Source organism: Corvus moneduloides, chromosome 8 (genome assembly GCF_009650955.1).
Source record: "Corvus moneduloides isolate bCorMon1 chromosome 8, bCorMon1.pri, whole genome shotgun sequence".
NCBI classification, from domain to species: Eukaryota; Metazoa; Chordata; class Aves; order Passeriformes; family Corvidae; genus Corvus; species Corvus moneduloides.
In genome coordinates this window covers 35688384-35702549 of record NC_045483.1, presented here as the reverse complement: position 1 = coordinate 35702549, position 14166 = coordinate 35688384, and the positions used below count along the sequence as shown (strand labels likewise).

At 44.8% G+C, this 14166-nt stretch overlaps 1 protein-coding gene across 19 annotated transcripts in view; it reads left to right on the top strand.

Moving 5' to 3' along the window:
* Positions 1–14166, top strand: part of PCDH15 (protocadherin related 15) — a 684600-nt gene that overhangs the window by 392625 nt on the left and 277809 nt on the right. For all 19 annotated transcript variants that reach the window (XM_032115593.1, XM_032115587.1, XM_032115586.1 and 16 more), the window contains one exon: positions 7725–7843. In XM_032115593.1, coding sequence (XP_031971484.1) covers positions 7753–7843 — 91 coding nt within the window. In that variant the 5' untranslated portion in view covers positions 7725–7752. The remainder of the gene's footprint in view (positions 1–7724; positions 7844–14166) is intronic.

The following is a 14166-nucleotide window of genomic DNA, read 5'->3' as shown; positions in this document are numbered from 1 at the left end:
AGGAATCCACTTCAATGGGCTTAAACTGAATTAATCTGGGATGTGTTGGTTGCCCCGGTTTAGTTTGGGGAGTTTCCATTTCTGTAACACCAGCCAGGTTTTCAGCCATACGATGTGGAGACAGGTCCTGGTGTCCTGCAAGGAGCACTCAGAGGGGTTCCTGACAAAACATCTCCTGGTGTCAGAGAGATTTTACTCCTTGGATTCTCTCCTCTGAGTTATGTAATCCCAGGGAAGGATCCTCAGAGAGAAGCTGCTCTGGCAAGGGAGAAATGGAGAGCTTTTTGGGATGGAATCCAATACCTGTCGTGCCGTAAAAGCAATGAAACTGATCTTTGGGCTTTTATGCCGCATTATATTTTCATTATTAACACTTTAATGTGTAACTTTAGCTCTGTGTGCATATTTTGGGAAGATAAAGGTTATTGAAGAACTCACTGAGCCACTCCTGCCTGATATGGATTGGGTTTCTTTTAATCTTTTTGTGTTAATGTTAATTTTCAGCTGGAGTCTCCTGGCTCTGATGTCAGGTTTAGGATATCTTTGCTCTCTCCGCTTTCTGGAGGCACCATCTGCACAGCAGGAGTTTCAAATGAACAGTGCCCCAGCCACGCAACTTCTTTTGTGACTCAAAACCTCCTGTGAAAACAGTATTTTATAGGTGAAGTCCACACAGAGGAGTTGGAAACAAGGATAAATAAATTCATAATGCGTGAAAAAATGGGTTTGTTGGCAGGAGTGAATGCTGAAGAGCTGCAATCCTGTTAATCCATCCAGTAGCTGCATTACTTGTTAAAAAGACAGGAAATAAATCATTGCTAGCGATGGAAGCAGGAAACAAAAGTGCTTTTCTCTCCCTCAGTTCTCCCGTAAAGCTCTTATCTAGTTTTGTGAGTTTTCTCCATGCAAACTTTCCATCTACTTACCCACTTTCTTTGTTCAGTGGGAACCAGCAGCACTAAATGGCTTTAATCCTTTAAATCATCATTTATAGGGTGTTCTGCTGGCAGGAGGGTGGAAAGAGTACTCTTGGGGTGACTGGGAGGTGTCCCTGCCCATGGCAGGGGTTGGAATGAGATGAGGTTTAAGGTCCCTTCCAAGTCAAACCTTTCTGGGATTCTCTGGCTACCACTGGTACATAGAGGTGGAAAACAAAGAGCTTTATAATTGATGGAATGCAAGAAAACAGCAGGTTGGGGGGTAGGGGGGGCAAAATATTGAGATAAACTTAGGGATTTCTGCATTGAAGTAAAAACAGCTCATTAATTAAACTTTTACATTGCATCCTTCCCAGCCAGGCCCAGGGGCAGCTGTGGTGTTCTCACTGACGTTTGAAATTACTTTCTTGAGCTCTGTTACTGAGGCTTGACTTCGGCTTTGCAGTGGCATCTCATCGACTCCTAGAGAGTCATTTCTGCAAGGAAGGCACAGAAAATACCAGGCTTAAAGAGAGGGGCAAGGAAGGGAAGAAAGCCAGTAGTCCGTAGAAGAATGTGGGCAAGCAGGAATATTCGAAGATGAATTATTTGAATGTAGATGCAGAGGAAATGCTGAGGAATTTCAAGCTACAGGTGAAATTTTACTTCAGATCCTCATATAAATTGTCATCGTGGTTTTTTCTTGCTCTTGTGTCTTTGCTTTCTAAAAATGCTGCCTCCAAGTAAGGCTAAAAACTCAAGAGCTTGATAACACAAGGACAAGGGACAGGAATGCAGCATCAGTATTCCTCTTTTCTAATGCATTCATTTGTGTAGAAACAGATCCAGCAGCTGGGAAAAGGGAATTGAGGGGGGAGCAGGTTTGATCTTGAAATGCGATCTTCAAAATCTTCACGTTCCTGAAAGGTCTTATCCAAGGAGAGGAGAGTGATAAAATCCAACTCAACTGTGCCAGTCTCGGAGCATGAGAGCACTTTAATAGGATTGAACAAATCCAAGAATCCATAGGCTGAAATACTCATGTGTTAATTGCTCAAGAAGTGTCAGTGAAATAAAACCTGGAGTTGTGTTTGGATTTTTGGAAGGCCCAGAACTGGAGAAAGGGCTGGATTTGCACTCTAAATTATTCACTGTAGCACCAGCACAGCCAAATACTTGCTTATGCTTGAATAATTCTTCAGGAAAGCATTTAAGCAGATATTTGACTTCTGCAAACAGAGTTAGTCACACTTGCAGCTGAATCAGAGCCAGAACTGGCTTTAACTCAAAGGTGAAGTCTTCTTTCCCTGGCTTTTCTTCTTGTTGGAGGGGCTGTGAGATGGGATCAGGGACTTGGGCATGGGCGGAAGGCTGTGGGCTGATCTTCACCCTTCCAGGATGTCCTGAGCTACCAGAGGTGATCCCTGAGCTCCTGAGCTGGAATTAGGGTTTGGTTTTGTGCTTTAGCCCCAGCTGAGGCTGTTCTCCAGCCCAGCAGATGTGCTCTGGATGTGCCCCACCAGTGAGAGGGGCTCAGGGCCTGGGCATGGGAGGGGGGCTGTGAGCTGATCTTCACCCTTCCAGGATGTCCCAAACTGCCAGAGGTGATCCCTGAGCTCCTGAGCCAGAATTGCTGCAATTAAAGTTTCTTTTTCTGGTTAAGCCCCAGGTTGAGAGTGTTTTCCAGCAGATGTGCCCCACCAGTGAGAGGGGCTCAGGGCCCTGGGCATGGGATGGAGCTCGTGGGGTGAGATTCATCTTTCCAGGATGTCCTGGGCTATCAGAGGTGATCCTGAGCTCCTGAGCTGGAATTAGGGTTTGGTTTTGTAAAACCAAACCCTAATTAGGGTTTTGTAGGGTTTTTTAAGCCTCAGGTGAGGGTGTCTTCCAGCAGATGAGCTCTGGATATGCACCCTCAGTGAGAGGGGCTCAGGACCTGCTAATCAGAAGTAACCCCCCTGAGATATTCCATGGAATTAATGGGTATGAATTCCATACCAAGTGAGGTGACTGGAGTGTTGAACAGCATTGTGGAGCAGAACAGAGCTTGGGGTTCTCCAGGGTGTGTCTGTTCTGTGGTTAAATAATCTTTTAGGAGCCTTTTTCCTCCTGCTGGCACTTCAACAGAATTGTTTGGGTGACAAAAATCAAACGCTTGGGACACAGAGTTTGTAACGAACTGTAGCTTTAACTAAGCCAGGAACACTGTCAGGCTCTAAAGCAAGTTCACCTCCTTTTTGGCTTCTGTAAGAGGCTTTTCCTGCTGTTTTCCTGGCATTTCTGATTTATTATGGCACCAGCTCTCCAGAATAAGCATTGAATGAGCATTCTATATCCCTATTTTATGTCTACAGTCTTTAAGAGAGTTCAGCTGATCAGTAATAATGATGAACCTTATAAAAAACCAGTCCACTGTAATTTTTTTGCTGTGTTAAAGCACTTCAGTTGCATCAACCTTTAAAAAATAAATACTTTGAAAGATTTATCATGACTGTAGGGTGCAAAGCGCATCCCTGCTTTGTGTCACTTGTGCTGCTTGAAGGAGTTCAAGCTGGTTGTGTAAATAATAGCACAGATGTAAATGGGGATTTAATCCCTTTTTAAATGCTGAGCTACTCACCCAGCCACAGCAGCTTCTCAGGAGCCATTGTTTTTGACAAATAAATAGCAAATATTTGTTTATGTGTCTAATGAATTAATAATGCATGCTTAGTGATTTCTGTTTCAGTCTGACAGGGCTTCAAACCCACTGCGGGAGCAGAAGGTGCAAAGTGTGTGCCTCCAGGTTGTTTCCAGGTTTGCTCCTCGTGGAGAACGCTCAGAGTGGTTGTTGCTGGTTTGGGTGGTGTGGGCACTTCCACAGTCCGTGTTTCCTATGGAATTGGGTGTGGATGGGGTAGCTCTGGTGTGAGGGAGCCAATGGCTCTGGCTTGTGGCAAACCTGGCCCAAAATTTAGGCTCCGGGGAGAGCTCAGAGCCCCTTGCAGGGCCTAAAGGGGCTCCAGGAGAGCTGCAGAGGGACTGGGGACAAGGGCTGGAGGGACAGGACACAGGGAATGGCTTCCCAGTGCCAGAGGGCAGGGCTGGATGGGATCTTGGGAAGGAATTGTTCCCTGGGAGGGTGGGCAGGCCCTGGCACAGGGTGCCCAGGGAATGGTTATTTATTTTGACCAAGGCAGTGTTTCCCCCCCCTCCAGCTTCGAATGAATGCAAAGTTTTACATCCTGTAATAGCACCTGGTCTAAAAGTAAATTAATTATTGGAATTTACTATCATATTATTGTCCCTCTAAATATATTCAAAGTGCTTGGATGTCATACCTTTTTTTTTTTTAATTTACATTTATCCTCTCTTAAAATTTAAAATTAGAATATATTTCAGGAAAATACTGAGTCTTGCAGACATTTTGTATGTTTTTACTTTACAGATCTTCCTTCTCTTAACAATTCACAGTTGTTCCTTGCCCTGTCTGGAGTTCAATCTTATTTCTTACAGACTGTCAACCTTTTGGTACTTTGTGGTGAATTGGGATTTGTTCTGAGCTATTTCCGAGTTAGCAGAATCATTTGAACTTAATATTCTCATTTTCTGGGCTTTAGACTGGCTTTTTGGGGTTTTTATTTGTTTGGTTGTTTTTTGTTGTTTGTTTTTTTCTGTTTGTTTTTTTCTTTTTTTTTTTTGTAGTTTCTTTGGGTTTTGTGTTTTCTTTTGGGTTTTGTTTTGTTCTTTTCGGTTTTTTTTTTGGTTTTGGGCGGGTTTTGTTTGTTTTTTGTTGTTGCCATGTTTTGGGGGAGTTTTTTGTTTTGTTTGGGGTTTTTTTTCCTGGTACAAGTGGAAGCAAAAACCAGGATTTTTCTTCTGTTGTATTCCAGTTGCATAGAGAGCTGCTTATTCTGGGAGCCAGCAGCGTTGCCATCCTTGTGGTTTAACTTGACATTTCATCAAAATCAAAAATAAATCTGTCAAGATTCCGTCCTAAAAATCTCTCAGGAGCAGACTCCGCTCAAGGGTGTCAGCTGAGCTCTGAATAACTTTCTAAAATAGAACATCGTGATTGGAGAGCTGGATTTATTTTGTTTCTCAAGGTTGTAAAATCAAATATCAGTGGCCTCTGAAAGTGGGCGCGAGCCCTTCTTTTTAGGTCTGATAACACCTAAAATCTGTATTTGGACGGGATTTTCCTTAGACTGACCTGAAGGCACCAAGAGTCTCCTGAACTTCTGTTTTCTGGGATGTGAGGTGTAAAAGGTTGGAAGCAAATGTCACCTAATGGAATAACACTGCTTCAAGTGCAAAAGCAGCTGAGCCCAGTTCCTTCAGGAACTTTTGTTAACAGGGGAGGAGATAGTGGTGAAATACTGAGAAGTTCCCATCCCCAAAATTCCCAGGAGGTTTGATAATGATGATGAATTGGAATCCACTTGGGTAATGTGGAGACAGCCTTGATTTCCAAGTAGTCAGCAGGAATACATCGTGGCAAAAGTAATTTTGGGGGTTTTTTTTGAAGGTGCTGTTGCAAATTCCAGAGTGACTTTGGAAAGGGCTAAGTGGAAGTTTGGATGATGATAACCAAATGAGCATTTTGGGAAGGAGAAGGGAGGGAAAAAGCCCTTTTGAGCAATTCTGGTCTCCTTGCACACAGGAATAATAGTTCCTTTGGGAGGAGTCTGGAATTCTCCTTTGAGCTGTCTCTAACTTCCTGTTTTGCCACAAATTCCCACTTGAGCTGTCGGGGTTGCCCCCTCCTCTCTGAGGTTGCTCTCTACAATTCCCTGAAAGGAGCTGATAGTGAGGAGAGGGGAGCTGGGTCTCTTCTCCCAGGGTCCAGGTGAGAGGATGAGAGGAAACAGCCTCACCTTGTGCTGGGGGAGGTTTGAGTCGGATACCAGGGAGAAGTTCTTCATGGAAAGGGTTGTAAAGCCCTGGAAGGGGCTGCCTGGGGCAGGGGTGGAGTCTCCAACCTTGGAAGCGTTCAAGACACGTGTGGATGTGGCACTTGAGGACACGGGGTCGTGGTGACCATGGTGGTGCTGGTTGGATTTAATGACCTTCACGGTCTCTTCTAACCTTAAGAGTTCTGTGACTCCACAATTCCCTGTTGGAATTTGGACAGAAAGAGCTGTAGAAGGGTGAGGGAAGAGAAGGAGGAGAGAGAAGAAGGAGGGTGCTTTGTATGGCTTGAATTCCTGCATTCTGTGACCTGGAGCTGCTCTGCCAAGACAAACATTGGTCTCAAATCTGAAGAGATCTGTGCTGGTGCTTCACTTGTTTGATGGACAATATTAAAGTTCTTCCTGGAACTGCTGCCTGGTGCAGCCTGCACTGACCCCTTGCTGCTGCACAGGGTGGGAAGAGTCCGACCTGAGCACAGGAGGAGCTTGGAAAAGCCTCTCCCTGTCCTTAACCCCTGGATGAGAAGTGGAGCAGCAATGGGTGCAGCGTAGAATTTGAAATGGTTTTGCTGCTGCCCTTTATTTTTCCAGAATGTCGGTATTAAAATCCTGATAAAGTCACTGGCACCCCATGGCTTTTACAAAGGGAAAAGGAGCTGTGCTGGCTCAGAGGGAGCCCCAGAAATCACAGGAGAGAATCATTAAATTTGGGAAAAACCTCTGATGGTCTGTAGATCCCACCCGTGTGAGCTGTCGTGGAAGCAAATGAAATCTATTTATATGTGATATATATGGTCAACCACCTAGGAACTTGAAACTTGAGTGAATATGGGCCACTCAGTCTGGTTTATTACATTTCCCTGCTTGCTTTCCTCATCCTGTGGAAAAAAACCCAGGTTTCCCTCCAAAACTCCAAACGATTGTTTTGCAAGATGGTTTGACTTTTAATAAATACAGCTAATTTTTTTAATATAAGAATTTGATTTATATTGTTGGAAGTCTTTCTTCATTCTGTGCGCCTGGCACTGTATTTATCCCAATCTTTGTAAATTTGAAAGAATATTTTTAAGTAATTCAGCTCTGGGCTGCACAATTGTGCTAATTCTTTTTATTTGGACCATGAACCAGAGCTTTTGGTGACTTTCTAATGTTCCACACTCCAAATATGTTCTGGAGTTCAGCCAGACTTGTCTTGGGGATTTTGGTGGGGTTTGTTTGTTTGTTTGGGTGTTTTTGTTTATTTTGGGAGTTTGGGGGAAGGAAGGGAGAAGGTTGTGGATTTTTGGTTTTGGGTTTTTGTTTTTGTTGGTTGTGGTTTTGGGGTTTTTTGGGTCTTTATTGGTGTGTTTTTTTTTTTTTTTTTTTTTAGTTTTAGTTTTTAATTTTACTTTGTTGGTTGTGGGGGGTTTTTTTGAGCTGGTAGTGGTGTTTTTCCCATTTTCCTGGCCACAACCCAACAGCCCATGTCCTTAAAGAATGCCATCCTCAGGGATCACCCCCATTTTTCCTGGGCAATACCTTTGAATCCTGGGTCCCTCCGGCCTTTCGCAGTGAGCCCTCATTTTAACTGGTGCAATTTCTCTGCTACAGTTGCTTCTCCAAAGTGCTTGAAAGCAGGAAGGGTAACATAAATACTTTATTGCAGGGAAATTATGGAAATCAGACCTGATTTAAGCCAGAACCTTGCATTTTCTTGACTTGGAGGGCTGTGCATGCACAGTTCTTGAGATAACGAGTACACACATCTTGACTGATGCTAATAGGAGTTCTCCTTCCTTATTTTATTTATTTTCATGGCTGAACAATGCTGTGATCTTAGAGGCTGCAGATCCCCTATGTAGTTACCTGTGAAATCATTTGTAGTGGCTCACCTTTTTGCAGGTTGAGTAATAAATGTATTAAATCTCTTTTCCAGCTCTGCCTTGAGTGAAGTTTGACAGAAAATGGTCCAGCAGCTTTGTCTCTGGAAATGGTTCACAGTGGGGACAGCACTCGCTGCTGTCCTGGCACGGGCTCTGGCCCAGAATGATGAAGGTAAGGGTTTTCCTGATGGGGTGGAGCTGTGGGAGGGTTGGGATGCCTCTGGAATTTCATCGGAATGCTTTTTTCCCCCCCCCAGAATTACTACTTGAAAGAGTAGTTTGGTAGGAAAAGAGGTTACAAGAAAGAAAGGGCTTGGGTGTGTTCTGTGTTTCATGGCTTCAGCATCTTCTGGTGACTGCATTTTTGAAGCTGCTGATTTACCAGGCAAGATAAAATCTGCAGTTGGGATTATTCAGTGCTGGGCTCAAGCATCAGAATTGGTTTTGTCTTATTAATTGTGCAAGATTAAACTTCCCTTTGTTTGTCAGTCAGCAGTTGTGGTTGGAAAAGGAGTTTGAGAGAATTGTTAATGACCAAAAAACTTGGGAAAACATCCACAGTGAGGGTGCTCTAGAGAAACAAGACTTCAGGAACCCTGAAACATGGCACCGGTAGCTCGTGCTCCTCCTTGGAGCATCTTGATTGAATTTAATTAAAAGACACCAGAAATGTGTCCTGCCAGGGATCTCTGGTAATTAAAAATTCCAGCCCTGGGTAAGTGACATGGGTTTACTCTTTTGAACAATTTAACAGCATTGAAGGGCAAAATCTGTCCGAGTTGTTCCTGAATATTTTTGGCAATAATGAGTGGGGTAAGTGACAACTGAGTGTGGTTTCAGAATGTCTGTAATGAAGTTGCTCATTATCCATGGCACTCCATGTGTGTAGAGCTGTAATTGCACAAATTTACAATTTTGGCAGCTGGATTTTGGTTTAGAAACCTCTGTTTTGTCAGTTAGGAAGTAAAGGAATTGTGCTTTCATGGGAAGTCTTCAATCCTGCTTGAATTATGCTTTGTCCTCTGCTATCGAGTCGAAAGTCTCTTTTTCTTACTCTCCTAATTGCTCTCCAAACGTCCTTTTATTCCCTTCCACCCCCAGCCCAACCCCACATTATATTTGATGCCCATAATGTACGAGAGAGCTAATTTAATTTTCTCCATTTTTACACCCTGTCATAATCGCTGTCAGTGCTGACACTGAAGTGGACGAGCTGCTCGTATTTCACGTATTTGCTCTGTGCTGGGGTACAATTAACCGGGTTTTAATCACTTATTGCAGTGGAGGAGTGGGGCCATCAGGCTGGGGAAGGTTGACCTTGGTGGTGGTGGTGGTGGTGGTTTGAGGAGGAAGATGCTGGGTCAGGTGGAGGAGAGGCAGTGGGATGGCCTCTGGCATGTCCAGCAGCACCGGAGGACACAGGAGAGCAGCAGGAATAACAGTGGGAAGGAAAGCAGGATCATGGGGCTGGGGGGGGCAGTGGAGAGTCCTCAGGGGAGGTTGAAAAAATAAAGCAGCACTTCTCAGTGGGATTTTTATTTGTGCTCATGCTGGCAGCATCACATCTCTCCAAAAAGGCATCTTTGAGGAGAAGAAAATGGGGATTTTTGGTTGAGGAGCCATTTCTAGTTAGGCTTGAGCGATGCTGAAGAGTGCAAAGCACAGATGGCCCAGACAGGATGGGGACAGTTTGATCTCCTGAAGGGGAAAAGGGATCCCTCAGGTTTCCATTTCTGTTCCTTTGCACTTGGATGACAAATTCTCGTCTCTGTGTCCTTATCCCAAGATTGTTCAGAACCCTTTTTCTTCCAGGTGGTTTAGAGGAAGGGAAGGGCCACCACGCATTAATGGCAGTGTCACATGGCTGAGTAAATACAGCAACTCCCCTTCTTCAGAGGGTTCAAAACATAATTTTTGGGTGGGTTTTCTTCGCCTGGCTCGTGCCAATTTATTTATCACAGTACCCACACTTGATTTTATCCTTGGTAATGTTCCCTTATATGGCCTGAACAGGGGAGCTTTGTTTTAATGAGTATAAATTTGCTGCCTGTAGCCAAAATTCTTGTTGCTTTTCCAGGGGAGACCTCAGAAATTCTGTTTCTTGAGGAACATGCAGCACTCTGATACAAACTGAACTGATTTTCTCCCCCACACTGTGTTCAGGAAAGGGTAAATGGAGCTGAAAGCACTTTGGATAAATTTCACAGGGGTGTAGCGGAGAAAAAATGAGCTGGAAATGGATTTAAGCCAAGGTGGGGGACTGGTGACTCAGCAAATGGCACCCAGCTAATGAGGCAATGCTTAGAGGAATAATAAGTGGAAATATGTTTCTTGCAGCTACATAGAAACTGTGTTCAGGGCTGGGCCTGGAGGAGTTCTGATGTGCAGGAACAGAATTTGTAACCTGAAATATAACACAGAAAAGAAGTGTTCTTCTGGCAATTGCCATTTCCAACCAGTGTAGTTCTCTTAACAGCAGAATAATAAATACAAATAACTAAAAAATCAGCTCTGGCAGAAATTAGGGGCTGTTTCTTTGCAGCCAGCATGCAAATGCTCCATTTTCCTGGCGGGAGCTGCAGATGTCGACTCAGTTTCTTGCCCCTCTTGCTGCATTTTGCTTCGTTAGCTCATAATTTCTCTATTTCACATGTTTTCCTTGAGCTCCCGAGTCACCAAGTCCTCCCCAGACACAGCAATTAATGATATTCCAGGAGTGCTTTGGAAATGATCAGGCTGCTTTTTTCCCCATACTTTAGTAGGAAGTTTCCCCAGGATGCCATCTGCTCCAGATGAAATCCAAGTACTTCCCATGTACTGTAGTCTCTTTGTATTAAAACCCATCCCCCTAATGATTAAAAACCCCAATTCTTTTGTTACAGAGCCATCCCATCAGCCCTAATTTACTGTTGATGAGCCCATTCAGTGTTTAATTCCAATTATTTCATCCTGTAATCCTTTTGTTCAATCCTGTGGTGCACCAGAATAAATGTTAGGCTTGAGTGTGGCCAGAGAATATTGTGGGTATTTTTGGTTTGGTTTTCTGAAAGAAAGAGATCTTTTTGCAATTCCTCCTGTTGCCCTTCTTCCAAATAGGAGAAATGCTGCAAAGGTTTGATTTTTTTTTTTTTTTTACTTATTTTTTTTTCCATAATCTTTTAGCTTAAGTAAAACTAAAATTGTCACTTGTAGCTGTGCAAGACATGAAATTAGGTCAGCTAAAATCTCTTTTATTTTTCCAGTGCTGCTCTATTGAATTCAGAGGCAAACTCTGAGGCTAAAGGAATCAGGGAGGAGGAAGGTGGCAACAGAGGATCAAATCTCTCTCTTTTTTTTCTTTCTAATCCAATGTCTAGGACTCGAAGGAAAAATTTAGCAGCAATTTTTGGCCAGCGGAGAAGGCAGCTGAATTCAAAACTCTGTGCACTTTTATGCCAGACTGAACCAATCCAGCAGCAATTATTTGCCAATTAACAGATTTAATTGCCCAGCATTTAGATTGAGTCCATACCTTTCATGGAAATACAAATGGGAGCTGGGGGGGGCGGGGGGGGGGAGGGGGAACACCAATAATTTATTCTTTACTCTTAAAAGATGAAAAGAAGGCAAAAATCATTCTGATCCCTTTTAAAAACCACAAGCAGTTGGGAAGATCCACCCACAGAAGTTGCAATGGATCTGTTCCTGGGGTTTTCAGAAGTTGTGTCATGGGGCTGTGAGTTGTGGGGATCTGTTTCACACCGTGAAATCTTTGAAGGGTGTTTGAAGATTTTTTTTTGGGGGGGGGGGGGGGGGCTGCTTTTAACCCCAAGCGGTTTTGCACTTTTTTATACGTGGAAGAAAAGAACAGCTGAAGGCCCTTAGGTTTCTCCAGAGGATTTTGGGCTGTAAAAGAATAGTGACAAAAATCCTGAATTTGTACACTCGGAGATGAGCCCATCCTGGTCCTTTTGTAATCTTGGAAGTTTGTGTTTGTTTGTGTTTTTATCTTGTGATTAAGGGGTTCTCCTGGGGCAGGAGGGGGAGAGCTGGGCTCGATGTCACCTGTCCCCCACATTCCTCCGACCCAGGGACCTGTTGCCCCACCCTGTCACACACCACAAATGTCAGTGCTTGAGTCCCACGTGTTTGGTGTGGAGCCAGTGGATTCACAGCATCATTCGGGTTGGAAAAGACCTTCAAGAGCAGCGAGTCCAACCCTAATGCTGGGGATAAGGATGTCTAGAAGCCTCCACTCCAGAAATCTCCTGGAGCTGTTCCATGAAATCATCCCTTCTGACTCACTTGAGGAATAAGATTTGTTTATCCCAGAGGAGATGCAAACAGGATGCTGGAAGTATTTCTCTTGGGATGTCTGGCAAAGAAGGAATGTTCTCTTGATTATTTAATGTTGGTTTTTTCAACTCTATTTGGACTTATCACTGTAGTTCTTCCAATCTTCTGGTTTCAGACTCATTTCCTTCCTTTTCCTTCCTTTCTGCTTGACTCTGGAACAAGAGATGAGCCATGGACACCTGCACTGTGGAATATGGATCTGGCTGCTGGCTCAGTGGTTTTGTTTCATTCTGAAATGAAATTTCACAAAATAAAACTGAGGCTAATCAGAAGATTTGCTCATCCAAATGTGGATTTCACTTCCTAAGTGTTAAGCAGATGGGTGTTTTTTATCAGAATGTAATAAAAACATGTAAATGGTCTTTGCCACTCCCTGAGTGCAGATGACTTTTAAAATAAGTTTATTTTTTTCTGTGAAAAACACAACTGCTCACTTGTGCCACCAGGACTGTTCAGCCACAAACCCTTTGCCTGTTTTTCAAGGCCCCCCTCTATTAGTTACTGTCTCTTATTCAGTCTAACAATCTTCTGCTACAAAAATTGAATCACTCAGGGGCCTTACAAATCACCTTGAGAGGCTATTTTAGAAATAAAATAGTTTCAGATCTCAATCTATTACTGTTGGGCAGGAAATTAACTGGGGAAAATGCATATTTGAGTACCTGGAGCTCATTGATCATTCCCTGAGCCCTGCACTGTACAGATCCAGGGGGAGCAGAGAAATGCCACCAGGCTGTTGCCTGAGGGAAAATCCCTGTTTGTGGGAACAGGAGTCATTTGTGTGTTTTATGGGGACTGGCTGCGTTTGGTTGGGAGCTCTGCACTTGATCCTACAGGGAGAAGAGCTCTCCTTGATGTTGTTGAGTTATAGTGGAGCCATTAAGTTCCTCTGAAGGGTTTAGTTCTTCAAAGCGTCTTTGAGTGCCACCAGCAGCACTTTGAGGCAGCAGAAGATGAATTTCCCTGTGGTGAGAGGTGAGTTATTCATGAAATAGGGGCACTGAAACAAGGTTCACCTCAGTTAATGTACAGATTTTAGCCCTGGTGGAAGGGACTGAGTACCCTGGGATCTCCCTGTGGCTGTGTGGGATGGATGAGGCAGGAGGCTGCTCTGGAGAAGGAGCAAATCCCAGATTCCAACAGCCTTGGAACCGCCAGACTGTTGGAGCTGGCTAGGAATGAGTCTCTTCCAGCCACTGGACTCCCAAGTTCTTTCTGCTACCACGATGAGGAAGGGCCTGGAGCATCTCCGTGCCCAGCACAGGCTGAGGGAGCCGGGGCTGCTCAGCCTCGAGAGGAGCCCCAGCTGAGAGGGGCCCTCAGCCCTGGCTGTCCCTGGCTGCAGGGAGGGCTCCGAGCAGGGCCCGGGCTCTGCTCCGGGGCCCAGCAATGGCACCAGAGCACCGGGCAGGGCCTGAGCCCAGCAATTGCCCTGCCCAGGAGGCAGAACTGCTGCCCTGGGCAGTGCCCAGCCCTGAGCACATTGGCCACAGAGGCTCTGGGCTCTCCTCCCTGGGGCTGTTGCAGAGCTGTGTGCACACAGTGCTGTGCCTGTGCTCCGCGATGGCCCTGCTGGAGCAGGGAGGTGCCACCAGGTGCCCTCTGTGCTCCCTGCAGCCTGAGCCCTCCTGGGATCCTGTGATTCTCCAGCCGACGTGTTGGATTGTCTGGATTTTAAGGTGTCAAACATCGATGCTCTTTGATTCCTTTAGGATTTGACTGTCCTGAGCCATCCCGTGGTGGGGGAAAGCTGTGAGAACTGAGCTGGATCTTGTCCTCCAAGGGCTGGGTTCCCAAAGGTGCTACTCACACGTGGGAAGGGAATTCCCGGTTCAGGAAAAGCAGAAATGCCCCTGAAAGTGCCCTGGAACACCTTGAGTCCCCTCCAGAAGAGTTGTTCAGTCTTTGGGACTTGCAGCTCTACTCCCGTGATAATTTTAGGGCTGAACTCCTTAAAATCATCAAGCCCTGTGTCTGTGCATTCATGTGTTGGTTTATAGCCATGCAGTCTGTGTGTGAGCAGAGCCACTGCAAAACTTTCTTACCGAACTTTCATCCTCTCCAACAGAGCAGCCACTGCAGCTCTTCAGTCACAAACTTTCTGGTTTATTCTTCAGTCATGTAGACATTTTGCATCTGTTCGAAGCAGCGTGCAGGCTT